The sequence below is a fragment of the Suncus etruscus genome, chromosome 11 (genome assembly GCF_024139225.1).
Source record: "Suncus etruscus isolate mSunEtr1 chromosome 11, mSunEtr1.pri.cur, whole genome shotgun sequence".
In the NCBI taxonomy this organism is placed as follows: Eukaryota; Metazoa; Chordata; class Mammalia; order Eulipotyphla; family Soricidae; genus Suncus; species Suncus etruscus.
In genome coordinates, this window is record NC_064858.1 from 109,005,056 (window position 1) to 109,032,354 (window position 27,299).

General features: G+C 56.4%; 1 protein-coding gene across 1 annotated transcript; it reads left to right on the forward strand.

Annotated features, from left to right (window-relative positions):
* On the forward strand, window positions 1-27,062 carry HDAC7 (histone deacetylase 7). Its single transcript, XM_049783751.1, has 26 exons — window positions 1-68; window positions 5,980-6,022; window positions 10,923-11,103; window positions 11,215-11,317; window positions 11,531-11,642; window positions 12,368-12,483; window positions 12,677-12,808; window positions 13,096-13,187; window positions 13,373-13,483; window positions 13,602-13,746; window positions 13,928-14,085; window positions 14,293-14,466; window positions 16,309-16,528; window positions 18,366-18,499; window positions 18,584-18,704; window positions 18,856-18,905; window positions 20,078-20,185; window positions 21,075-21,130; window positions 21,305-21,392; window positions 22,899-23,018; window positions 23,137-23,234; window positions 24,663-24,781; window positions 25,466-25,599; window positions 25,878-25,962; window positions 26,704-26,811; window positions 26,933-27,062. The coding sequence occupies exons 1-25, from the start codon at window positions 17-19 to the stop codon at window positions 26,790-26,792; spliced, it is 2,841 nt and encodes a 946-aa protein (XP_049639708.1). The 5' UTR covers window positions 1-16; the 3' UTR covers window positions 26,793-26,811; window positions 26,933-27,062.
* Window positions 27,063-27,299: the final 237 nt, after the last annotated feature.

Genomic DNA, 27,299 nt, shown 5'->3' on the forward strand with positions numbered 1-27,299 from the left:
TGGAGGGTTAGACATCATGGTGAACTTCCTGTCCCAGGGATTGGAGCCGCTGGAGCAGGGGAGTGGAGGTGAGTGTGGAGCTTGGGTCTGTCTGGCCTGAGGAACCTGAGGGCAGCCTGTGTTGGGGCTCTGGAAGTGAGGGGACTGTCTGTTGGGGGCTCCCTACATGGTTAAGGCAGGCGCTCCCAGGGAGAAGGCTGCTGGTGACAGGAAGTGGATGCTGGCTCTCTGGGTCTGCCAGCCTGAGCCGGGGGCTCTGCCCTCCTCTCTCCACCTTCCCGAAGGGTGAAGGAGGCAGAGCGATGGTGCAAGAGACGCCAGGAGGCTGGCGGGGCTGGGAGACACCTGCTTTTCTTTACCAGAGAGAGGAGAGAGGCCAATAGTCCAGAGAACTCCCCTGGCCGGCCGGCCCAGGAGCCAGCCGCCACATGCTGCCCAGAAAGGCCCAGTTTCCTGCCACAGGATCTCACAGTCCTCCCCTGAGTGCCACAAGAAGTGGCCACACAATGGACTTGGAGGACCACGGGGGGGGGGGGGGGGGGGGCTGCCGTTGGGGCTGCTGGAGCCCGGGAGGGTGCTTTGCCACTCCCCAGGGAGCTGAGCTGCCACTGCCATGGTTACCTCTGGCTTCCTGTTTGATTCATCTCAAACAGCAGAAAGGGGCGGAGGCCTGAGCTCCCATGCTGGGCCGACTCTGCCTCTGTTGGGCTGTTTACAACAGCCGCATGCGGGATTCCCAGAAAGAGACTCCAAACCGGACATCCTGCGGCTGAAAAATACCCAGGTGTCAAGAGCTAAAAATAGTGGGGCCCTTAGTTCGTTCACCTTGACCTTGCAGCCGACTCAGCCAGCCGCCCTCCCACTGGGAGCAGGGCCCTGAGCCCCGAGGGACCAGATCCTGTCCCCAGCCCCAGGCCCTTCAGCCAGGAGCCAAGCTGCTGAGAGCAGGGTGTTTGCGGGGAAAGGACCTGGTCCGGTCAGGCACCCTCAGAGCAGAGAAATGGATGGAGCTCAAGTTCCTTGAGGACCTTCAATTGTCTGTCGACCCTCGCTCGGAATGGGCCATGTCTATGGCTGTTGTCTGGAAATGATTCCCTAGGATTGACTTCCTGGGGCCAAGGACCAAAAGGGCCAGTGACTGCCCCATTATCCTATTAACCACCTCCACGGGGAGTGTGCGGGTAGGGACAACGTGCAAAACCTTGGGTGAGAACCTTCCAGAGCCCAACTGTCCGACTCAGGTCTCAGCCCGTGGTGTGTGACTCTAGTCAAGGTATTTATTACCGTTGGACCTCAATCTACTGATCTATAGAATGGGGATACGGGAACAAGCCTCAGTTTGTCATGAGGACCAGATGAATTAGCGGTAATCTTCAGCAAGTAGTCAAGTGTTAGCTTATACTTGCTCAGGTGACAGAACATCAGAGACAGGCTTAAAGAATGCATCCTGGGGCCAGAGCGATAGCACAGCAGTAAGGCATTTGCTTAGCATGCGTGGCCAACACTGAACGGAGCCTGGTTCGAATCCCGGCATCCCACATGGTCCCCCAAGCCTGCCTGCCAGGAGGGATTTCTGAGCACAGAGCCAGGAGGAACCCTTGGGCACTGCCAGGTGTGCCCCCAAACAAAAACAAAATGCATCCTGCAGAAAATGGACTGTGGTGTGAGAGGGAGGCTGCAGCTGGGACCAGGCATGAGAGGACAGTTTCCAGAAGGGAGACTGCAGAGAAATGGATGGCCCTCAGAACTGCTCTTGGCCAGAGGGAGCGCCTGGCCTGCGCTAGGTGTGTCACACAGTGCTGCTCTGCTCAGGCCTCCGCTTCTTGCAGGGCACTGTTCTTTGGGTCCCCCCACCCACCATCCCGTTCCCCTTTCCCTTGGTGCTGTTGTCACGCCTGGGGAGGGGTCCGTGTTGTGCTGCTTCCACTATGTAGCTGCAGTGTTTGTGGGGGGCACACCTTCTGGTGTAATGCTCGCACCCTCCTGGCTCTACAGTAAAGATCACGAACTCTTGTGGTGCCGAATGGGGGTGGGAGCCACCTAGAGAGCTGTAGGGATGACACGAAGAGTGGTATCAAGGAAAAAGTGTTTGTTGTTGTTTTTGGAACACTTCCACCAGCGCTCAGGCGTTCCTCCTGGCTCTATCCTCAGGAGTTACTCTGGGCAGGCTCAGGGGAACCACTTGGGATGCCAGAGATCAAACCTGGGTTGGCCACATGCAAGGCTAACACCCTTCCCGCTGTCTGTTTCTCTGACCTCTCAAGACATAAATTTATGGTCTTGGCCATGCAAGGCAATGCTTGTAGCCATGGCCACTGTGCCATTCCTTAGGTGCCCCAAATAGATGTTCTTTTGAGGGCGCACCATCCCTGACAGTGCTGGTAACACTTTCCAGCTTGGTGGTAATGTGATGCAGGGGGTCAGAGCAGGCTTCCTGCATGCCAAGCATGTGCTCAGCTTTTGGTGCTCTCTCCAGTGCCCGAGTAGGTGTTCTTACCCTTTTATTCCACAGGGAGCAGCGGTCGAGATCAGACAGGGTTGCGTCGTGTCTCTGCCTGTTCCTGCTAGTCACTGAGGCAGGCGGGAGGGACTGTGCTCGGGTCCATTGTCCTCTGTTTTGTGGACCCTTAATTTCTAACATCATGTACTGCTGCCAGGCTTGGAGGAGGAGGTTTCCCGGCATGCTGTAGACTCCTGGGTTCTGGAAAAATCTGAACAATGAAGCAGCCTAAGTGCCAAGAAAGTGAGCAGGAGACGTTCTAGGCAATTGGGGCTAGGCCAGTGGTTCCCCGTACCTGTGCTCTCAAGGTCCAGTGGGCCTGCGCATGCCACTAACCTGCTGACTGACTGTGACCTCGTACCCCCTCTCACTGCCTCCCTCCCTGCCAACGGGAGCGGCCTGAACGCGCTCTCAAGCCCCATCACCCCCCATCATCGCATCTGTGGGCCAAATGCCTGCTCCCCTCCCTCCCTCTCTGCTCTGCCCTCACTCTGTGTCGGAGGCCTGGCAACCAGGATGTTCTTTCTTGTGTTTATTTACTTTTGGATCTTCCTGAAGCCATTCCCCCCCACCCCAGCTTTTGGCTTCTCCAGCCAGCCCCCATGCAGAGACAAGCTTTGTCTCTGCCTCTCCCCCCCCCCCCGGGAAGCAGGGATTCCAGGCTGCAACCTGGGGCAGGAAGGCGGCAGCTTTCTGGTAGGCCCTGGGCCCTGAGGCTGGCACTTTTCCTTTCTTAGCTGCTCAGGTGTCTGGACTGTGTGGAGCTGGAGCGGAAGAGCCTCAAATACAAGGTCAGAGGCCTTGGGGGAGGGTAGTTCCCAGTACAATGTTCCTAGGGATGTCTCTTTACCCCCCTACGAAGAAGCTGGAGAACCTGCAGGCAAGTGGGCCAGCCAGGCTGGGGTTCTGTGCAGCCTTCCCAGTCCTATCTGCTAGGTGGTGCTAGGTGGCCTGGAAAACAAGATTTGGGGCAGCTTGCACAGGCGCTTGGAGCAGAATAGTGACATTTGCCACTCAGGGGCAGGTTTGACCCATTGAGTACCCCTGGCTCTGAATGAGACCAGGTGCTCTACTTTGAATGTGGAGGGGGCCGGAGCACTAGTACAGTGGATAGGGCTTTTGTCTTGCACAAGGCCAACCAGGGTTTGATCCCCAGCATCCTATATGGTCCCCTGAGCACCAGTGGGTGTGGCCCAAATCCACCCCCCAAATTTTTTTGTTTGTTTTTGAGTGCATACTTGGTGATGCTCAGAGGTTACTTAGGGGACCATGTGAGATACTAGGGATAGAACCTAGGTCTGCTATATGCAAGGCAAGCACCTTACCCACTGTACTGTCTCTGGTCCCTACTTTTGGAAGTGTAAAAGGCCAGATACCTTTGTATCACAAAACTTGTTTCTTCAGCTTGAGTATATTTGCTTTCACATTGGATCTTGGCCAAAACGCCAAGAAGATATGTGTGTGTGTATGTATGTATGTATGTATGTATGCATGCATGTATGCAAGTGTGTATGTATTTGCTTCCAAAGAAGGTCAAATTGGAGTGAGAAAGGGAGGGAGTAGACAGGATTCCAAGAAGCTTGGAGAATGGAGCAGGGAAGGAGGGTGCTTGCTTTGCTCGCATAGGCCAAGCAGAGTTTGATTCCTGGCACCCTCTATGACCCCCGAACCATGCCGGAGCGACCCCTGAGCACAAAGCCAGGTGTCAGCCCTGAGCACAGCCAGTTGTGACCCAAAAGCCAAACATGAGCCAAAAGGATAGGCCAAGAGGATAGTGTAGGGAAGGGACTGGCTCCCTTGGTGTTCTTGGGACTCTGGGTTTCTTTCAGTCTGGCTTCAAACTCGCCCTTGAGAGGGCCCAGTGAGGAAATCCCAAGTCTAAGCGGCCATGTTCCCTTCCATTTAGTCCCTGATTGTGCACTTCAAGGGTGCTGTATGCGGAAGAGCCAAGTCTGCTGCTCTGGGGTCTTAATTAAAAGGCACCAGCGGAGGGCCAGAACACTGGGGTCGAGGTAAAACTTGCCCCGGAAATTGCGTCAGGACTATCTCTCATGGCCAACACGTGCAGCTTTTTCTAAAGGAAGATTGTTATTACAAGTTGTCATCATTAAACTCCCTTTTTGGGCCCAGTAAAAAGGCCCTACAGAGGGATTGTAAGCTTTTCTCCCATTGAGAGAACACCCACTGTTCAGAATCTGTACTTAGCAGGGAAGTGGAGAACAGAGAACCAGCTCCTAAGCATGAGTGTACTGACCAGCCTGGAGCTGGGACCAGAAGCACATTCCCAGAAGGCGGCACCTGGGGCAGACCTGAAACCCCCAAGATCCCTGTGCAAACAGGAGTCCAGTCCGAAACTTCTCTGAGAGACCAGGTCCTGTAGAAGACAGGTTGCCCAGATGGACATTCTGACTCAAACTCAGCGAAGCAGCATTTTTCTACCAAGCTCTGCCATGTAAAGCATAAGGGAATGAGCGTTCAAGTCAGTGGGTGTGTGCCTCTAAGCCAAAGGTTGTTTGTACTCAAGCAGTTCTCACCTTCAGGTTGTCCTTTTTCTCAAGTTTTCTCAGTCTGATCCCCCAGTTCCTAAGGGAGGGGAAAATGCCTCTAGGACTGGGCTTGTTTGGGGCACGCACATCAGTTCCTATCAGAACCTATCTTGTGCCAGCTAGCAAGAGAGCAGAGGGGAAGGTGTCCCTCTCGCACAGGTGGCCTTAGGACTCACCTCTCTTCTCCCACCTGAGCCAGCCTCTGGGCTCCTCCAGGGCGCCATGCTGTCTACTGGGCTCCTTCTGCTGAACGGAACTCGGTCATTGTGGATTCAGCTTAGGAGTCAGGGAAACGCAACCCTGTCCCAGCCATCCTGAAAAAAAAAAAAATATATATATATATTTTCCATTATCAGAAAAGGCTGATTTTGTCAGGATGAGAAGATTTTCTCTGCTTTTCTCAGGATGAGGCAGCAGGAGGGAAGGGGTTTGCTCCTGGGGTCCTCGGGCCATACTTTCTGGGCCCGCCTCTTCACTGCTCCCACCAGCTCTGACCTGACCACCTGTGATCCCGGCCCTTCCCCACTAAGGGGGTGCTCCCCACTTCTCCTCCCTCCCAGCTTCCCACCTCACCTTGCTGCCCTCTTCTTCGCCCACTCCTTTGCACAGTGGGAGCCTGGTTTTCTTCCTTGCCCTGTGGACACGCATCTGAACACACCAGGGAGGGCTGAGGGCACTGTGGGGGGCGGTGGTGGAGCATCCTGGTCGCCTCTAGGTCTGAAGTCTCAGCACCCAGCTCTCTGCCTTGCTCACTGGGTTGGCTAAGGGAGAAAAGCTGGTGAGGGTAGGGTTACTCTCATCCAGTTGGGAGGGTGAGAAGGGAACAGGAAGTGGCTTCGGTATACAGGTGCCAGGGCTGGGGATGCCAAGAGCCCTCTTCCCTCTCTCCAGACTCTCCAGCAGCTCCTTATTCTGTCCCTCTTCTCTCTCCAGATGGGACCCAGGTGAGCCCACTGTCCCTGTCCCCCTGGCACAGGTAAGGCCCTAAGGGAGATCCTGGTGGGGAGTGGAACAGAACTGGGACTGGAAGGGGCCTATGGACAAGGCGCTGTGGGGCTGGAGGAGCAGGAGAGCTGGCTAGTGGGCCAGAGAGTTGAGGAGTTGGTGTACAGGGGGAGGGCATGAAGTGAGGACGTTACAGGGAAGGGTGAGAGGTGAAGATAAGACAGACAGTTCTTGGGGTCTGGAGAGAGAGAGAGATAATACAGCGGATAGGTGCTTTCCTTGCACACTGTTGTCTCCAGTTTAATCCCTGGCATCCCATATGTACTCCCCTACCCGGCACCACCAGGAGTAATTCTTGAGTAGTAACAAAGCTAGGAGTACCACCCAAACAACAGTAGGTGTGATTTAAAAAAAAAAAAGGAGAGAGAGAGAGAGAGAGAGAGAGAGAGAGAGAGAGAGAGAGAGAGAGAGAGCCCTAGTCATGGGACTAGAGTGACAGCACAACAGCTAAGCCCTTTGCTTTCTTTCTGCACGCAGCCAATCTGGGTTCAATCCCCAGTACCCCATACGGTCTCTGAGTTGTTCCAGGAGTAATCACTGAGTGCAGAACTGGAAGTAAGTCCTGAGCACAGCCAGGTGTGGTCCTAAAAACAACCAACTAAACCAAAAAAGAAAGACAGCTTTGAACCCAGGGGCTGTCCATGGAAGGTAAAGACAGGAGGCTTCCCTTGCCTGGTTGGGTCCAGTGAGGCAGGAAGGCAGGTGGGTGGTGAATATTTCATTGCACCTTGGGCCTGTGGGTCCTTCCAGAACAGAGAGGTGCCTTGTGCTGTTTGGCCGGAAGAAATGAGCTCCTCTTCTTGGTACCCTCTTTCCTGCTTCTTTGCCTAGCGGACCCATGCCAGCTGGTGTTGGGTGCCTCAGGCAAGGAGAGCAAGAGGGACTAGACTGCACTGGGGCTGCCCCTCCGCTCCACTGAGGTATCCTTGGGGTGCAGTTGACCCTATAGCTGTGTCCGGGAAAAACAAGGCCTTGTTGCCTCCGTCCCAGCTGTCAGCTTATAGGCCGATAGGCCAAAGACGAGCATGTCAATAAAAAGAAAATTATAGCAGAAAGCTATGTGCTAGCAGTGCCACTTAGTGCCACTTAGTGAGTTGAATTGACTAGTGAGTCGAATCAGTGATTTATTTGAAAACATTTTACTTTAGTCACCATGATTTAAGCATATGACTCATGCATATGGCATCCCAACCCCACACTCCACTGGACTATCGGCTTCCCCCCACCACTGTCTCCCGGTTTCCCCCTTTAAGAACCCCCTCTTCCATCTTTACCATGATAGCTCAGTTATGTAGATTTTGTTTGTGTTTATTTTGTTCCGTTTTGGTGTTTTGGGGAGGGAAGAGTCACACATGGAGTTGGAGATCAAACCTAGGTCAACTGGATACAAAGCAAGAGACCGACTTGCTGTACTGATGTTGGATTAGCCAGGTCCCTCCTTACTCTTCACCCTAGGCTGCGGTCTGGTGCTTCCTGGTACAAATCCCGGGTCTCAGGAAAACTCTTTCCTGTGTTTCCAGCTTTCCTCCATTGAGCTGTCTGCTTCTTAGAAGCGGAAGGCTTGCATGTTGGAGTTCCTGAGCCTTTACTGTGTGTGGATTCTTTCCTGCATCGGAGTTTGCTTCCAGACCCACTTGTCTCCAATGTTCTGGGCTTGGGGCATGAGGCTTCCATCACATACTATCTCTCTGGCCCAGTTCTATAGATTTTTAAGTTGTCTCATGGATCAATCATGTTATACACTCAAGACGCATTAGTTTCACCTGTTGTCATTCAGTTCTCCTAGATGTGTTTATTTTTGTTTGTTTATTTTTTGTTTTTATGGGGCCACATCTGGCGGCACTCAGGGGTTATTCCTGGCTCTGCACTCAGAAATCTCTCCTGGCAGGCTGGGGGACCACCTGGAATGCCAGGGATCAAACCCAGGCCCATCCAGGGTCGGTTGGCAGCTGTTACAAGTCAGCCCCTGATGAGGTTGACTGATGGAGGGATGGAGGAGGAGGTCTTTCTCCTCCAGCTCGGACCATGCGTCTATTATCCTGTTCAGCGGCGGTTCTGAGGAGAGTGCGGCGGGAAGAAAGCCAACAGGCAGTCAGGTTTTTGAAGAAAACAGCTCGTGGGCCCGGAGAGATAGCACAGCGGCGTTTGCCTTGCAAGCAGCCGACCCAGGACCAAAGGTGGTTGGTTCAAATTCCGGTGTCCCATATGGTCCCCCGTGCCTGCCAGGAGCTATTTCTGAGCAGACAGCCAGGAGTGACCCCTGAGCAATGCCGGGTGTGGCCCAAAAACCAAAAACCAAAAAAAAAAAAAAAAAAAAAGAAAACAGCTCTTTATTCCGTGAAGAAGCCGAAGCCAAAAGGCCTAAGAATAGGCCTCAGGAAAAAAGCCTCTCACTTTCCACAGACCCTTGCTTTTATGCCCCAGAATCAGGTACCACCCAATGGTGGGATCAGATACCACCCAATGGTAGGAGCAAAATCAGGGGCCACCCTAGGGTGGGAGCAGAATGCCAGGTCACATCCTAGAGTAGGGCACAATCACCGATCAGGGTAGGGTCAGTAACATAATAATCCCATAAAAATATTTACATATACAACAGGCAGCATGCAATTCAAATGCCCTACTGCTGTGCTATCACTCTGGATCACCCTGGATGTACTACATATTTATAAAAGAATAATGATCTAACAATTGAAAAAAAAAAAGCTGTTTCTGAGCTGTGTGTGCCAGTCTGTGAGGGAATGGCCATGTTTCTCTGAGTGCCTTTCTGGTCAGCGCGGCTCTGAGTTCTGTTCTGGGTGCCAGGGGATAGCTGAATCCACAGACCAGGCCTGCCCCGGGAGCCTTGCTCAGACTCGCATCATTCCGGCCCCACGCTACTCAAGTTGAGGGTGGAGGAGCCGGATGGAAAGGACCAGAGACCCACAGGACAGGCCCGGACCCCTGAGCTGGGTGCAGGGAAGTGGAAATGCTGCAGCTGGAAGTGAGGCAAGGGAAGTAGAAGGGGCGGTGGAGGAAGAGCGGGGGCCCAGCACGGGCTAACCTTGAGTTAAAGCTCAGCCAGCAGAATGGTGTTTGGGCTTGTGACCCGAAGCCTGGGGTCACAGCATGAAAGACTAGATAGAGTTGAGAGCAGGGGGCAGGGCACCAAGTTGAAGATCCCTCCAGAGGTGTTCTGGGTTGCGGGGAGAGCCCCCCCACTCCAAGGAGGCCATGGCAGTGTGGGAGACGGGTGGGGCACTGTAGGGGCTTCAGGGTCCGTGTGGTTGAGGCCCTGGGCAGCCTGGATTGGATTCCCCCCTGGTCGCTCTTATCTTATGAGAGGAGTCTGCCCCAGAATAGGATAGCAGAAGTGAGAATCAAGACTGTCCGAAGGCAGGAGGCTAAGACTCCATCGGAAGAGAAGGTGGGTGGACTGGGTCGCTGTGAGCCAACGCTGGGGCCATGGAAGTGCAGCTTTCACATCTGGAGGGTCGTGGCACCTCCCTGCCCGCTCAGCATCTCTCATTCCTCGACATGGTCCGAGGAGTCACTCAGAGGTTCCTTTTAGTAACCCACCCCTCCTCCTTTGCCCAGTGGGGACACCCCTGTGCAGGGGAGTGGCATTCCCCAAATCTCTAGTTAGTGAGGGGGAGGGCTCCCCACACTGACTCTCCAGGTTCCTAGCCTAGGGCATTGGCTTGGCACCTTTATGGTCCCCTTTGGTCCTGGTCATCCTTTTTATTTGTCAGTCACACCTGGAGTCCATCAGGGGTTACTTGTGGCTCTCTGCTCAGAAATGTCTCCTGGCAGGCTTGGGGGGATCTTATGGGATGCTGGGATTTGAACCACAGTCAGTCCTAGATTGGCTGCTGGCAAGGCAAATGCCCCACCGCTGTGCTATCTCTCCGGCCCATCTTTTATTTTAAAAAAAAACTTTTGTTTTGTTTTGTTTTTGTGTCACACCCAGCTACCATCAGGGGTTACTCCTGGCTTTGAGCTCAGAAATTGCTCCTGGAAGGCTCTGGGGACCATATAGGAGACAGGGAATCGAACCGGGGTCTGTCCTGTGTTGGCCTCGTGCAAGGTAGACACCCTACCACTGTGCTATTGCTCTGGCCCCAGGGACTGATCACCTAACAAGGTTTTCTCCTGGAACTTTCCCTCCTTGCATGTTCCTCCCCACACCTGCTCACCTTCTGCAACTACTTACGAGGCAGCAGCTCCACCTCTGAGACTCTCTGGCCACTGAGTCCAGCCAGGCCCAGCTGGCTGTGGTAGCTTGGAACCTGGCTCATCTGCCAGTTACAAACAGGCCCTGCACCCATGGCTTTGGCAGAGTGCTCCTGGGATGAGACACTGGAGAAGAGGCAGCTGAGCCTGCCTTGTGCACTGTGCCAGGCTCAGAGCGGCAGGGGGGCTCGGGGGACTCGGGCTTAGGGGCGGGCGCTGGATCGGAGGCACAGCCTAGGAAAGGGTAGGGAGGGTGGGAGCAGGAGCGCTAGGAGGGCATCTGGTTTCAAGGGTGACAAAGGGGTGGTTTGCCCCTCTGCTTGCAGCCCTTGAGCACAGCTGGGCCCAATCTCCCTCATTCCAGGGGGGAGAAAGGTAGGAGGAGGGTAGGGCCCAGCAGAACCCTCCATAGGGCCCACACCCACTGCTAATCCCTAGCCCCTGAACCCTCAGGTTTCATGTTGGCACCACATGAGCAACTCCTGGGGTATTTGAACCCCCAGTGTGCTTGGCCCCACACTCTGCACAGCCGTCATGGAAAGGGCAGCACCCGCCTTGCAGGGCTGATGCCCATAGATGAGCAACCAGCTGCCTTAATGAGGGAGGCGCGCTGGGGGTCTAGCTGGGTCCTGCTAACCTTCTCTGTGTGGTGCCCACAGGCTGCCCCGGACCCGAGCACAGACGTCAGGCCCTCAGCCCCAGCCCATGGACCTGCAGGTGGGCCCGCGGCCCTCGGTGGAGCCACCGCCGGAGCCCACCTTGCTGTCGCTGCAGCACCCCTTGCCCCTGCACCTCTTCCTGGCAGGCCTGCAGCACCAGCGCACGGCAGAGCCCATGAGGGTAAGGCTGGCGCTCCGGGCACTCGGGCATGCTCTGGAATGCTCCCCCACCCCAGCCTGCCCTACGACCCCTTCTTGGTCCTCAATTCCTTTCCCTTCCCCGGGCGGCCAGCCCTGCCCGCAGCTCTCCATGGACGCTCCTGTGCCCGAATTGCAAGGGGGGCCGCAAGAGCAGGAGGTGCGGCAGCTTCTCGACAAGGACAAGAGCAAATGGAGTAAGACCAGAGGCCTCCCTGGGGCAGGCAGGGGTTTCGCAGGGGTTTCCCTGGGCTGCTGCCAGCACCTGTCCCAGGTTGGAGGAGGGAGCCCCCCGGGCCTCAGAGCAGGATCCGACGTGGGTCTGGCGGTTCTGGGGCTATGGATGGGGCAGCCGCCCACCTCCTCCCCACACACATCCCCATACACATCCCCTGCTCTTCTGTCCACAGGCGCTGTTGCCAGCAGGGAGGTGAGGCAAAAGCTGGCGGAGGTGATCCTAAAGAAACAGCAGGCGGCTCTGGAGACATCAGTCCTCCCCAGTAGCCCCAGCATTCCCTATAGGTAACTACCGCCCTCTCCCCCTCTCGTCTCCTCACCACCTGTCTGTTCGTGGACACCTCTTCCTCCCCCTGCCCACCACCTGCATTTACCCTTCCCCTGTGCTATCCAACGGACATCCATAGTCCCATGGATGCCCATGTGCACAAAGACACACAAGGGTGTGCACACACTTACACAATCCCATCGCCCCATCTCCCTTAAGAAAACATTTTTAGGGGCCAGAGTGATAGCACAGTGGTAAGGCATTTGCCTTGCAAGTGGCCAACACAGGTTCAAATCCCGGCATCCCCTATGGTCCCCCGAGCCCGCCAGGGGTGACTTCTGAGCTCAGAGCCAGGAGTAGCCCCTGAGCGCCTCTTGTGACCCAAAAACTTAAAAAATGTTATTTTTATATTGGCCACACCTCATGGTGCTCAGGGTTTCCTCCTGGCAGGCTCAGGGGCCCTTCTTGCTGTGCTATCTTTCCGGCTTTCAGTTTCCTCTTTATGTCCCGTCCTCCTTCCCCTAAGCACAAAAATGCCCTGATCCCTCCACTCCCGTTCCCAATGAGTCCGGCCCCTCACCCTGTTCTCAGAAACCTGCCAGTAAGAGGTGGCTCGGTGCTGCCCCCTGGAGGTGGGCCCCCATCCCCCAAGCCCATCCTTTCAGGCCTGGCCGGGCTGCTGGGGAAGGAGCCCCGAGGTAGCCACCAGACCTCCAAAGCAGCTTTGTCACTCACTCCCTAGAACCTCCAAGCCCTTGGAGACAGAGAGGCCCACCTGCTCCATGCTCAGCAACTTTCTGCCCCCTGTGCCCAGCCTGTCCAGTGACCCCCCAGAGCACTTACCTCTGCGGAAGACAAGTAAGCTGCATGGACGGGTCCTGCCAGAAAAGAAGGAAGGACTGTGAAGTGAAGTTGGGGTGGGGGCACAGGGGGGCGGTTGCTCGGTCGGTTCGTGATGTCTCCTTGGCTCTGCCGTCTCTCGCCTTGACTCGGAGGCGACTGGGCAGGAGTCTGAGGGCGGAATGGGCCCCCTGACACTTGCTCCCCGCAGTCTCCGAGCCCAACGTAAAGCTGCGCTGCAAGCCCAAGAAGCTGCTAGAGGGGAGGAAGAACCCGCTGCGCAGAAAGGGGAGCGCCCCATCCAATCTCCATCTCCGCAGGCGGCCTGCAGAGACCCTTGGAGGTGAGGGCCAGTCAGTGCGGGGAAGGAGAGGAAGGAGAGGCGACTGCTGGGTCAGAACGACCCATGACCGGCCATGTGCGGTGGCTCCGGGCACAGCCTGCCGCTCTCCGGGGGTCGTGTTGGGGCTGGCACCCAGCCCCAGCTCTGCCCAGAGGCAGAGGCACCTCAGGGCAAGTGTCCGACGTGTGGGGACAGAGGCTTGAATATAGGGCGAGGAGCTTGCTCCTGGGTCTCCGGGGTCCAGGGCCCCCCAGCCTGACTGCACTTCCATCTCTCCCCACCCCCAGACTCCTCCCCCAGTAGTAGCAGCACGCCTACATCAGGGTGCAGCTCCCCCAATGACAGCAAACATGGCCCCAACCCCGTCCTGGGCTCGGAGGTAAGGCCTTGCCGGCTGGGCACTCCTGGGGCAGTTGTGAGGCCGGCCCAGCCCTCTCAGCGAGTGGCTCCGACCAGGCTGGGCTGCAGGCCTGGGCGGCCCCACCGAGCCTCGGGTTGTGCTGGGGACGGTGTCCAGGGGTAGAGGTCTGGGACCAGTGACCCCTGCCCTGCTCCCCACGGCAGGCGCTCTTGGGCCAGCGGCTGCGGCTGCAGGAGACCTCTCTGGCCCCCTTCGCCTTGCCGGCTGTGTCCTTGCTGCCCGCAATCACGCTGGGGCTGCCCGCCCCCGCCAGGGTGAGTGGCTGAGGCGCCCTCCCCCTCCTAGCTCCTCCCCGCTTCTCTCGCCCTGCCTTCCTCTGCCTGCCATGGAGAGCTTCTCCCCGTGACCACTCACCCCCTGCCTCTCCTCCAGGCTGATGGCGACCACAGGACCCCTCCGACTCCGGGCCCCCGAGGGCCCATCCTGGGGAGCCCCCAGACCCCCCTCTTCCTGCTCCCCGGCCTGGAGCCCGTCCTCCTCCTGGATCCCTCAGTCTCCCACGCCCCCCTGCTAACCGGTGAGTCCTGCTACTGTTCTCCAGGGTGGGCTGGACCTGGCTCCCGACCTGGCTAAGGTCCAGCTGGGGATGGACCCGAGCTTCCTGCCACCCCGTGTCTCCCCGCTGAGTTCCCACCCCAGCACTTGCTTCTTCCCACTGCTCCCCGTTTCCTCCTTATTCCCTCCCTCATTCTTTCCAGTGCCCGGGCTGGGGCCCCTGCCCTTCCACTTTGCCCAGTCCTTACTGACCACTGAGAGGCTCTCTGGGTCGGGCCTCCACTGGCCGCTGAGCCGGACCCGCTCAGAGCCCCTGCCACCCTCCATGGAACGGTTCAAACCTCACGTGCAAGGGATCGAGGTGAGGGGAACAGAGTCGGAGTGGGGGGGGCGGGTTGGGGGGGTTAACCCAGTCCCTCTGTTCTGAAAACAGAGGGAGAGCAGAGACTTTGAGGGACAGGAGAGAGGGGGCACCTGAGATCCCTGAAGTCTGAGGGGCCGCTGCCCGCCATGTCCCTCCCTGCCGTGCCCTCCAGCGCGGCATGTCATTGAGCATTTCTCCTCCCAGAGGCCGGCCAATCCCAGTGAGCAGCCCCAAATGCGGCAGACACCCTTGGCCAAGCACCTCCAGGCAGATGGCGGGGGGCTGGGGCAAGTGGTGGACGATGGCCCAGAACCCAGGGACTTGAACCATGGACAGCGAGAGGCCAGGGGCCCCCTTCCCCTCCAGCAGCACCAGCAGGTAGGTGGGACTGGACACTCCTCACTCAGAGGGAGATGAGACTGGCACAGGTGGAAAGAGGATGAGTAGTCAGTGCACGGGTCTCTCTGGGTCCCAAGGTTGTCCTGCCAGATGCTCAGATGCACACGCACGCACGCACATACGCGCACATACAGCTATGCACAGGCATTGTGCGCACACTCCCACCGCCCGCGAGGGTGAAGCCAGGTGTGTCTCCTTCGTGGTGCAGTATCCAGGAAGAAGGCTCAGGCACAGCCAGGCTTAGGCACTTGGACCCAAGAAGCTCCTCTAGGGAAGCCAAGTCAGAGGCTGTTTGTTCCGGTCCAAACAGGTGGCTTAAACATCAGAAATGTGTTGCTTCCTAGTACTAGAGGCTAACGGCCTGAAATGAGGGCCTAGGCATGGGCTGGCAGAGGAAAAGGAGACGATGAGAACTTGCTCTTTGGTCTGTTCTTGGTCTTTTTCTCTAGGCTTACTTCTGCCTCTGTCTGGCTCCAAATTTTCTTTTCTATGAGTAAGAGTTATGTTGGATTGGGAGTAATATGTGGTAGGGCGCTTGCCTTGCTGGTGGCCAATCTGGGTTCCCTGAGCACTTCCAGGAGTGTTCCTCAAGCTCAGAGTCAGCAGTAAGTCCAGAGCACTACCAGGTATGACCCCAAAAGCTAAAAATTAAAGAAAAAAGAGAGAGATTGGACCGAGACTCGTTAAAAGGCCTCATTTAAATTGATGACTATAAGAACTCATCTTTTTTTTTTTTTTAAAGGTTTTATTTATTAGTTTTTGGGCCCACGCCTGGTGATGCTCACGGGTTATTCCTGGCTCTGTGCTCAGAAATAGCTCCTGGCAAGCTCGGGGGAACCATATGGGATGCCAGAAATCGAACCGGGTCTGTCCCAGGTCGGCTGAATGCAAGGCAAATGCCTTATCACTGTGCTATCTCTGGCCCCAAGAACCCATCTTTTAATTAGGTTACCTTCTTGGTTCTGGGGATCAGCACCTCTACATATAAAATCTGGGAGCAGTGGTTTGAATCCTGGAATCCTAGATGGTACCCCATGCCTGCCAGGAGCAATTTCTGAGCTCAGACCCAGGAGGAACCTCTGAGTGCGTTGCTGGGTTTGACTTAAAAAACAAAAAAATCTGGGGAGAGGCAGGAGAGATAGCATAGCAGTAGGGCATTTGCCTTTATGCAACCAATCCAGGACAGATGGTGGTTTGAATCCTGGCACCCCATATGGTCTCCTGTGCCTGCCAGGAGCGATTTCTGAGTTCGGAGGCCAGGAGTAACCCCTTAGCACCACTCAGCGTGACCCATAAATACAAAAAATTTTTTTGAAAAAGGGCTGGAGAGATAGCATGGAGGTAGGGCGTTTGCCTTGCATGCAGGACAGTGGTTCGAATCTCTGCATCCCATATGGTCCCCCAAGCCTGCCAGGAGCGATTTCTGAGCGTAAAGCGCTGCCAGGTGTGACCCCCCCATATATATATATATATATATATATATATATATAAATCTGGGAGACACAGTTCAGCCTGTCATGGTTAAGAACAACCCACACCTGACCAGTTCTTGTGTCCCTGCACCATATAATAGCCAGTAGGAATAGAGTAGGTCTGAGCCTGAGGCCTCTCGAGAGCCTTGGAGTCAGAAGTGCTCAGGAAGCTGGGTGGTCAGTCTGAGGCGCAGACAGTTACAGAAGGAGTGGGTGTCACTGGGAAGGCCAGGGGCTCTGACCGTCCAAGGCTAGGTCCCTGCTGGAATCCTAGGAGGGAGGCCTGCATCTGGAGCCCCCTGAGAGCAGAGAGCTTGGAGACCGAGACGCCTCTCCCCACGTCTCCTAGGTGTTCCTCTGGGAGCAGCAGCGACTAGCCAGGCGGCTTCCGGGTGGAGCCACGGGCGACTCCGTGCTGCTTTCCCTGGCCCGGGGCGGCCACCGGCCCCTGTCCAGGACTCAGTCATCTCCAGCTGCGCCTGCCTTGCTGCCAACCTCAGAACCCACCAGCCAGGCCCGTGTCCTCTCCAGTTCGGAGACCAGCTGCAGAGCTCTGCCCTTTACCACAGGTGAGGCCAGGATGCGAGCGTGGCAGGAGGAAGGAGTAGAGTTTTGGGGCGGGTGTGTCAGCCACGGTGTCGCCGAGGACATTTGTGGTGTGGCCGCAGAGCACTCTCTTGATCTTGTCAGATCCGCACGGTGTCCCTGAAGCAGGTGGGGCTGGTGGTTCTCGTATTACAGACGGGGCAACTCGCTCAGGAAACCTAAGATCCTGCTCTTGTGGTTGGTTCAACACAGGCTGGCGGCCAGGCCGCGCTGAGAATGCAGGTCTCCTGGTGACTAACGCGATCTATTTGTTTAATGACGTGTATTATTCTCACTCGGCTTGTTAAAAAAAAAAACACTTAACGGTTTTTTTAGACATTTTTCAAAATACAAGGAAGCCTGGAAGTAAAATAAAAACCACCAGCCAGCATCCCACCGGCCAGAGGCACACCCTCTTCAAGTGGGGTTCCAGTCTAGTCTTGGTTCCTGCCTTGAGACCATGTGTCCACGTCACTGGTTATTATTGTGCAAACTTTCATCTGTCACCAATTTTGAACTAAGTAGCTTGAGAAGTGAGATTGTCAGGGCCAGAGAGATAGCACAGCAGTAGGGTGTTTGCCTTGTACACAGCCGACCCAGGATGGACAGTGGTTTGGTTCCCATCATCCCATTTGGTCCCCTGAGCCTGCCAGGGGTGATTTCTGGTCGCAAAGCCAAGAGTAGCCACCGGGTCTGACCCAAAAACTAAAAAAAAAAAAAAAGAAGTGAGATAGTCAGGTTGGGAGAAACAGTACAACAGGCAGGCCATTTGCCTTCCACATAGCAGACCCAAGTTTGATCCTTAGCAGTCCTTATCGCCCCCTGAGTGCTGAGACAGGAGTAACTACCCCTGAGCACTGCCACTGGTGGACAAAAACAAACAACAAATAACATCATCGCGATGTCCCATCACATCATTTTTTTTCTTTATGGTAAGAAAAATTAAGCTGATCTGTTGTTGGTTGGATTATTAGATTGCTCATTGATTTTTCCTCATTTGCATCTCCTCTTACTTAAATCTTCCCTTAAATCATCCATGGGATTGTTTGTCAAGGCTTACTTTTTTATTGTTCTTTGGGCCACACCCCACTTTGCGTTCAGAAATCATTCCCAGTAGGGTTCAGGGGATCGTATGAGGTGCTGGGGATGGAATCTGGGGGCTGCATGCAAGGCAGTTGCCCTACCCGCTGTACTATCTCTCCTGCCCACGGCTCACTCAAGTGGCCTTCCCCGTCAAGGAAGTGAGCCTGGTGTCTCTGAGAGGTGCTGAGTGACCCTCCACTCGCAGAATCGGGGGTCTCCCAGGCAGTTGCTCTGCCACACTGCATCTCCCAGCTTGCCAACTTCTGGTTTTAGGGTTCCTAGGAATTCTCTCTCCTCACTCCCCTGAGTCATGCCATCCAGGGAGAAACCCCAATATCAGGCCTCTCTTCGGTCGGCTCTGAGCCTTGCAAGCCTGTGGGGTGTGTAGAGGCCCCTGAGGGTCAGAGGGACAAAGGGCAGTGGCCGTGACAGGTTATCTGCTGGGGCTACTCTCCTGTGGCTTCTGTATTGAGGATGCCTGTGGCTACTTGGCAGGACTGGGCTGTGTGTGTGGGTGTGAAAGGCCGGGGCCTGGCTCCGTGGGGGTGAGAGAGAGAGAGAGAGAGAGAGAGAGAGAGAGAGAGAGAGGAGGAGGAGGAGGAGGAGGAGGAGGAGGAGGAGGAGGAGGAGGGGGAGGGGGAGGGAGGGAGGGAGGGAGGGAGGGAGGGAGGGAGGGAGGGAGGGAGGGAGAGAGAGAGGACTCCCTGGGTTCCTGGCCCTGACCCCCACTCCCTGCAGGGCTGGTCTACGATTCGGTAATGCTGAAGCATCAGTGCTCCTGCGGAGACAACAGCAGACACCCCGAACACGCAGGCCGCATCCAGAGCATCTGGTCTCGGCTGCAGGAGCGGGGGCTGCGCAGCCAGTGTGAGGTGAGCGGGCAGGCCCTGGGATGGGCACGGGGGCCTGGGCAGGGGGCGATCAGGGCCTGAAACACTCTTTGGGCCCTGCCACAGTGTCTCCGGGGCCGTAAGGCCTCCCTGGAGGAGCTGCAGTCGGTTCACTCGGAGCGACACGCGCTCCTCTATGGCACCAGTCCTCTCAGCCGCCTCAAGCTGGACAACCGAAAGCTGGCAGGTAGAGGCCCTGGTTGCCCATGCTGCCATCCCCCCACCTACTCTGCCCAGCCTTTCCCCTGCCTCCTCTGTGGGCCCCTGCCACCCTGGGCCCTCTGTGTCCCGCTTCCATCTTCCCCTGCAGCCCCACTCACAGACCGCGCTCTCCACAGGGCTCCGGGCAGAGCGGATGTTTGTGATGCTGCCGTGTGGCGGGGTCGGGGTAAGTGTGTGGGGGTCCTGTGTGGCCATCTCCTCCATCCACCCTTCACCCTCCCAGGCCCAGCCCCTGCCTGCTTGTTCCGGCAGTTCTGTAAGGCCCGGGAGCTCCCCCTAGGCCCCTCAGGCAGCCGGGTGCCCCCTTGCGGACCATCGTTGGTTCGACTGGACTGTGGCCCATTGCTGCGTCCTGAGTGTCTCGAGTGCGGAGCTATATGCTGCCCTGTTGGAGGCCTTTTCATAGTGAGGCTCAAAGGCCCAGGCCAAGGGCGGCCCTGGATCTCCCCCTGCATCACAACCAGGGGCCAGAGGACTGGCTGCCTGGAGTGTCTTGGGGATGGATCTGTCCACCCCAGCTTCCATTCCAGCCCTCTCTCCACTGGAAGCTCCCTGCCTTCCCTGGCAGTGGTCCTAGGACCCCTCTTCCAAACCCCCAAAAAATCCCTGCAGTGGGTGCCCAGCCAGGCTGGAGTCTGAGCGCTGGAGGGGAGATGGGAGCTGTCGCTGGGGGGACTTTGGAAGCCAGTCGGTGTCCTGTTCACAACTTTCCATTTCTTGCCACTTTCTGGTTTTCCAACTGTTGTTGCTTCTGTTTTCTCCTCCCTCCTCTCCCTTCCTGTCTCTTTTTTTCTCTCTCTCTTTCTCCAGCCTCTTGCGACTCTCTCTTCCTCGCCTCTCTTGGTCCGCCTCGCCCTTCCCATCTCCCCATCATGCCCCCGGCCCCTCCCTAGCCTTGAGGCCCAGGGACTGTGTTTGGGGGCCTCCCAGCCTGGGCTAGGGGCTCTGAGTGGAAGACAGTGGTGCAGACGGCCCCGCGAGCTCCGACCGTCCCGCAGGGCCTGAGCAGAGTCAGCTGGGGCTTAAAACCCCTCCCGGCCCAAACCCCAAGTCCCTCCCAGGTAACGCCATGCCTCCTCCTCAGAGCGGGGAGGCAGGCGCCATGCTGCTGGCAGAGGGCTGGCCAGATACCAGAGGGCTGGTGATGAGGACGCAGCCGGGATTGGGGGACACAGGAGGCCTTGCCTTTGGGGCGGTGGGGCCCTGGGGAGGCAGCGCCGTCTGCCCAGCTCCCCGCCCCTGGAACCCTGGCCACGGGGGTGGGCGCCACCCATGGGCCCTGGCTCCCGTGGGAAGCCTCCGTTGATGCGAGTCCTGGTTCTGGCCCCTTCCCCGCAGGTGGACACGGACACCACCTGGAACGAGCTGCATACCTCCAACGCCGCCCGCTGGGCCGCTGGCAGTGTCACCGAGCTTGCCTTCAAAGTGGCCTCCCGGGAACTAAAGGTCGGAGGTTTAGGACGAAGACAGGCGAGCCCCCGGGGAGGTGGTGGGCTGAAAGCACAAGGCACAGGGAGGGCCAGACCCAGGATCCCAGGCATCGCCCTCTTCCTGGAGGTCACCATGGGATTTCGGAAGGGAAATGGAGAGCTCTGGAGACCAACAGGAAATGTGAACCCCAAGGCTCGTGTGCCTTGATGAAGAGTCACACCGCTGTGCCCTAAGATCTGGGTCTCTTAGGGGGTGGGGCGCTCACTTTGGGGCCTTCGGGCCTTCAAGTCGACAAAGTGAGACCTGCTGATCTGCCATTGCAGAGTGAGAACGGGCTGCTGCCATGCGCATTTGCTCTGTTGAGCACCCTTGGCAGCTTGTCCCGAGGTGCTTCCCCCCTATGTTGAAGACTCACAGCCCAAGGCATCCTCATGTCCACAGGGTCACTTTCCCCAGGGGAAAGAATCCTGCAGAATTCTGGGTCCACCGCTAACTAAGTGCCTAGCTAAACCCTCCAAGCCTTCGATTTCTCCCTGTCTGAAGTAAAAAAATGGCATTGACCTTTGTCTTCTAGAGCCATTGTGAATATTAGTGACATTTACGGGAACACTCTTGTGAGAATGAAGCTCCACTCTCATAAGTGCTTACTTAGCCAATGTCAGCCATATTCCACTAACAGACTTACAAGTAACAGTACCTGAGGACTCCAGGCTGGAAACTTGGTTCACATTCAGCCTGGAAGCAGGACCCCAGTTTGGGAGCCAAACCCTGCGTACTTAATTTTAGCAGATTCGCAACTGGCTGCTGTAGTCCTTCGCTCCCCTCGTGGGGCAGAGCCCAGAGTAGGTGCATGGAGAACTGGGTCAGAGGCTGGTTGGCTGACAAAAATTCTTTCTGTTTCCAGAATGGCTATGCTGTGGTTCGACCCCCGGGACACCATGCAGACCATTCTGTAGCTATGTAAGGCCCAGGGCAGACATGGGAGGGGGAAGGGGAAAGGCCCCCAGAGTTTTCCTGTAGTTCAGCTCCCCCTCCTTTAGGCCTTTGGGGCTGGGCTGAGAGAGAGGGGCTGGCGGCATGAGGCTGGGCAGAAATTGTGGATGGAAAGGGCCAGCACAACCTCTCTCTTCCCAGGGGCTTCTGCTTCTTCAACTCCGTGGCCATCGCCTGCCGGCAGCTGCAGGAACAGGGCAAGGCCAGCAAGATCCTCATTGTGGACTGGGTAGGTTCCTTCAGATCTAACATTGCTGAACCTGGGGGCAGAGGACGTGGCTCTGGGTCTTAGGACGTGCCTAAGGTGGGCCTCTGTTCCCCAAGTGGATGTGAGTGTATGGAAAAGTGTATTTCCTCTGCCATGTGAAGTGTATGGAGAAGGCTTCGCAAGAGCAAACTGCCCCAAAGGGTCGTTTCTTTGGTTCTGACCTCTACTGATTTGATCTCCTAAGGCCTGCCTTTCCTCTGCAGATAGTGACAATAAGCAGACACATCTCCGTAGCACTTGTAGAATGCAGTTTCTGCTGCTCGCAGCACGAGGCGTAGGCTTAATCTTGACTGTGCTGGTTGACAGAGACGAGGAGGATGGGCGCAGACATGGCCCATGCCTTGCACACCCACACATTCCTGGGAAGCCAGAGACTGGGACTGGAGCTCTGGCTGTTGGCGCTGCCACGCCTGCATCTGAATACGAAACTGCTCCACTTTTCACTGGAACAGTGCTACGCAGATATGGGGAACTGGTCATGCTTTTCTGGACAGTGTCCTGAGAGTGGCCCAAGTGTAGGACCTGCAAGCTTTTCCTACATAAACATCTCAGCAAGCTCAGTGGGCCTCATACGTGCTTTCTTTTTCTTTTTTTTTTTTTAAACTTTATTTACTGATTGATTGTTTGGCCCATTACCCACTGGCACTCAGGGGTTACTCCTGGTTCTGTATTCAGAAATCGCCCTCCCGTGTCGGCCACATGCAAGGCAAATGCCCTACCGCTGTACTATCTCTCTGGCTCTCATATGTAATTTCTTTCTTTTTTTTTTTTTTTTTTTGGTTTTTGGGCCACACCCGGTGGTGCTCAGGGGTTACTCCTGGCTGTCTGCTCAGAAATAGCTCCTGACAGGCACGGGGGACCATATGGGACACCGGGATTCCAACCAACCACCTTTGGTCCTGGATCGGCTGCTTGCAAGGCAAACGCCGCTGTGCTATCTCTCTGGGCCCTCATATGTACTTTCTATCACCTGTCCTACTCTGTGCCCAGTAATGGGTTCCTACTGTGTGAACCCTGTGATTCTGTGTGAGACCCTGGATTCTTGCCACTAATCTCTTCAGACACAGCACCTTGTGCATGTCTGTACAGACATGTCAGGAGGACTTGAACATGACTCGAGTCTGCTTTCTGGGAACCCCAAGAGGTTACTAATCCTCAAAGGCCCTGACCCTCAGAATGGTCACTGAGAACTGGGGAGATAGAAGTGAGTATGGTGTTTGCCTTATTACACGGCTGACCCAGCTTTGATCCCTGGCACTATTTATGGCCCCCTGAGTACCATCAGGAGTAATTTCTGAGTCCAAGAACCAGGAATAACCCCGAAGCATCGCTGGATATGGCCTCCAAACAGGAGAGAAAAAAAAAAAGCATGGCCCCTGATCTCAAAACACTCTCACTTGGCTGTATCTCCTTTTCTGCTTCTGGACTTTTCCTAACCCCTCTGCTCATCCCTCCTCTTTCCTGTAGGACGTCCACCATGGCAATGGCACCCAGAAGACCTTCTACCAGGACCCCAGTGTGCTCTACATCTCCCTGCATCGCCATGACAACGGCAACTTCTTTCCTGGCAGCGGGGCTGTGGATGAGGTAACCACACCCGCCAGCCCTGACTCACCCTCCTGGCACTCTGATCTGTCACCCAGCTGGCAGTCAGCCTTCCCCGGGACTCTGCTCCTCTCACGTCTCCCTTGTTCCTTGCTGGCAGGTTGGAGCTGGCAGTGGCGAGGGTTTCAACGTCAACGTGGCCTGGGCTGGAGGCCTGGACCCGCCAATGGGGGATCCTGAATACCTGGCTGCCTTCAGGTAACTGCTCTGACCTGACAAGGCACTGTCTCCTGCTCCTTGTCCCAAGAGGGTGAAGTTGAAGGGCTATTTGGATGATTAGCCTGTTCCTCACCCAGTGACTAGATGTTGCACATCACATCCAAGGGGTGTCCATGGATTAAGCCAAACAAAAGAAAAAGCTTGGGGCCGGAGAGATAGCACAGCCAAGGGACGACCTTGGACCAATGGTGGTTCAAATCTGGCATTCAGTATGGTCCCCGTACCTGCCAGGAGCAATTTCTGAGCACAGTGGCATGAGTAACCCCTGAGCACTGCCAGATGTGGCCCCCAAAAAGACAAAAGAAAAGAAAAAAGAAAGAGCTCTACCACCCCACCCCCCATCCTAGAGGGGAGAGGAGAGACACAGATGGGAATGACTAAGGCAAGAGTGTGGCTTCACAGGCCACATGTTACCAAGGGTCAGTGCTGAAGTGCTGGGGAAAGGACAGGGCTGCCATATTCAGTCAAAGAAAGTTGCCTGGAAGAGGGGGGCTTCTTGCAGAGAGGAGAAAGAGGGGGCACAGCTATGTCTACACGGGAGAGCCGCTTGAGAAAAGTCCTTCTAGGAGGGTGCTGGGCTCTGATTCAGGAACCCTTCAGGAGCTGTTCTCTGGGTTTCTTATGCTCCATGTGGGGAAAAGAATTCTGGAAGTTGGGGCCAGAGGGATGTTTGGCTTGCACGGGCTAAACCAGGACGGACCTGGGTTCGGTCACAGGCATCCCATAGGGTCCCCCAAGCCAGGAGCAACTTCAGAGCTCAGAGCCAGGAGTAACCCCTGAGCATCACCAGGTGTGGCCCTAAAACCAAAAAATAGAAAAAAGGAAAATAAAAAGAATCCTGGAAGTAGGTGTTCAGAATTTCTGGAGATTTCTGGAATGTCTGGACATTTCTGGAACTGTCCATGACAAGTGATTCTGCAGGAGGCCTGGCCAGGGGTTCCTGGGTTTCTGCTGATTCTGGGGCCTAGGAAGTGAGTGGTTTACCAGGATGGAGTTGGGTCAGCAGTGATGAGAGCAGTTATGGGGGGCCAGGTGGGAGTCACGGGAGAAGGAGTATTTGAGGTGGGCAGCGGTAGGCAGCACTCGGGATAGCAAGGGCTTAGAGTTTCCCGTCTAAGGCTTAGTGGCCTGTCTCCCCTGTGGCCCTGCCCGCTGTACCCCACAGAAGGCCGCTTACTGCTTTCTTGCCTTATGGCCCTGTCCTTGGCTCCTTCCTGCTTCTTACTAGTCATAGGTGTGCCAGGGACACGGACAGCAGTCAAGGTCAAGAAGGTCATAGGAATGCACTAATAGAAATCAGGAGTGGGGCGCTGGGGACAGGACCGCAATAAAGGTAGCAGCAAGGGCTCCTGACCTCCCTGCCTCTGCCTGCTGCAGTATGCTGAGCCCCCTCTCCCGCGCCCTTAGGATAGTCGTCATGCCCATTGCCCGAGAGTTTGCCCCTGACCTGGTCCTCGTTTCTGCTGGATTTGATGCCGCCGAAGGTCACCCTGCCCCGTTGGGTGGCTACCATGTTTCTGCCAAATGTAAGGAGGGCCAGGCCTGAGGTGGGGTGGGGCTGGGGATCAGGAGGAGAGCGAGGCTGGGAGGGGCCGTTCTGCTCAAGGGAAGGGGTGATGCCAAGGTGCCTGCAGCTGGCTATGGAATGCCCAGGGCGCCCCTCACATAGCACAGCCTGGGTTGGTTCCATGTGGAAGAGTAATAGCCAGGCTCTCCCCAATCCTTGTGCCAGCCATACACTGGCTGCTGGCCACTCCCAAGGTGGAGGGAAGGAGCTGTGTTCTCTAGACTTTCGGCTCCCTGAGCCGTGGAGGAAGTTGTTGAAAAGGCAGAGGCTGGGGCCAGAGAGATAGTACAGTGATAGGGCACTTGCCTTGCATGCAGCCGACCCAGGACAGATGATAATTCGAATCCCAGCATCCTATATGGTCCCCATGCCTGCCGGAGCGATTTCTGAGCTCAGAGCCAGGAGTAGCCCCTGAGTGTTGCCAGGCATGACAAAAGAAAAAAAGAAAAGGCAAAGGCTGAAGTGGATGCCTGAGGTTTGAGAAGAAGCACAAATGTGGGACCCCAATGGAAACCACTCAGTACCTCAAGTTAGAAGCAAGCAGGCCAATGAGAGACAGACAGACAGACAGACAGACAGACAGACAGACAGACAGACAGAATGCACTTCTTTCCTCTGCCCCAACCCTCCTGCTATCCTCTAGGTTTTGGCTACATGACGCAGCAACTGATGAGCCTGGCAGGAGGTGCAGTGGTTCTGGCGCTGGAAGGTGGCCATGACCTCACGGCCATCTGCGATGCCTCCGAGGCCTGTGTGGCTGCTCTTCTGGGCAACAAGGTGGGCAGCCTGCACTGCCCAGTGCCCCTAAGTGTGACCCTGTGGCACGCACAGAGAGCCCAGTCCTACCTGGGCTGCCCCCAGGATTGGGCAGCTGGCGTACCTCCGAGGGGACATGGCGAGAGGCAGGCTGGAGCGAGGGGGCAGAGCGGACAGTGACTCCTCTCCTGTCCGAGGTGGGGCCAGGAGCAGCTGCTTGCTTGTGCCCGGGAGGCCGGGGCCAGAGGGAGAGAAACGAGGCCCGGAGAGGCCGGAATGGGCTGTTTCTGTTTTCTCAGGTAGATCCACTCTCCGAAGAAGGCTGGAAGCAGAAGCCCAACCTTAACGCCATCCGCTGCCTGGAAGCCGTGATCCGGGTGCACAGTGAGTGGGGCGAGGGTCCCCCACTGAGCTGCCCTGGAAGGACCTCGGGGTTCTGAGTACCCCCATAAACTGGCCGGCACCTCGGGATTCCAGTAAATCAGCCCAGAGTGGGGACAGGGGTGGCTCTGTTTGCCGAAAGCTCTAGCCACAGTCCTGTCTGTGTGCAGGAGCTCGGCGAACCAGCCCCACGCTTGGGGAGTTTGTTCACCTTCCAGCTTCCACAGAGCAGGGCTTCAGCTAGGGGTGCTGACATGAAGAAAGGCGACTCCCAGCCTAGGGCTGAGCAGAGAGCAGGCCTCAGAGAAACCATGCTGGTTTCTCTGGTTTCTATACTGCTGTATATGCATATACATACATATGTATTTCTGCTGCTGTTTCCTCTTCTACTCCTAACTGGGATTGGAGTCCCCGAGTGTGGGGCCTCTGCTCTGGAAGGTCGCGTTGGGCTGCACCCAGGGAAAGTGGGCCCTCTGGGTGCTCCTGAGAAACCCGTATATATAGGAATAAGGTGGCCTAAATTTTAGCCGTCCGCTCTGCTCCCTTTGTGAGCCCGGGGGTGGAGGGGAAGGTCTGGAGGCCTCGTGTTGTGTGGCTGACAAGACAGCTATCCCCAAACCAAGCACACGCCCTTTCCTCTGGGGCCCGCACCCCTTCAGCTCTAGTAGGACCCAGGCTGTGACAAGGCAGGGGACTTCCCCTCCCCTTGCCTGCTCCCACTTCTCACCTGCCTTCTCGCCCCAGGTAAATACTGGGACTGCATGCAGCACCTGGCTTCCTGTCCGGACTCCTGGCTGCCCGGGGCCAGCGCAGTAGAGGCCGTGACCACTTAGGAGTTCCTCTTCGCGGGAGGTAATGCCAGGTCCCTGCCTGCCAGCCCTTCCCCCCCTTCCAGCCCTCCCTTTTCCTGGGGAGCTGGGTGGGGGCCCTTCCTGCAGCCCTCTCAGCCCTGCCCCCTGTCCTGTCCCCACAGGCCGTTGAACCACTGGCTGAAGAGCAAGGACGACTCTCAGCACCGTCTTCGCGCCTGCCCTGTGTGCCTGCCTCTGCAGCGGTGCTGTCTCTGAGGTCTTGGCCTGTGCAAAGTCAGGACTGTGCTTAGCCCCAAGAGGGGCCAGACCTCAGCTGAACAGTGTCTACCCCTGTGTGGGGCGGGTTTAGGCCCCCATTCCTCAGAACTGCTCAGAGGACCCACCTGAACCACTCGACTTGGCTCCCTGGGCCCCGACTACACTCGGCCCTGGCGCCACGTGCAAATGTGAACCTGGCTTCAGCCTGCTTGGCCCTTCCTCGCACGGAGGGCCTGGGAGGGGGCTCCCCCCTGCCCGTCTTCTCAGATG

Bases quoted from the DNA above. Each gene is read 5' to 3' on its own strand.
- HDAC7 (XM_049783751.1), top strand. From the start codon at position 17: ATGGTGAACTTCCTGTCCCAGGGATTGGAGCCGCTGGAGCAGGGGAGT. The intron at 21,131-21,304 runs GTAAGGCCCAGG...CTCTCTTCCCAG, and splicing joins GCAGACCATTCTGTAGCTAT to GGGCTTCTGCTTCTTCAACT. The intron at 23,019-23,136 runs GTAACCACACCC...CCTTGCTGGCAG, and splicing joins GCAGCGGGGCTGTGGATGAG to GTTGGAGCTGGCAGTGGCGA.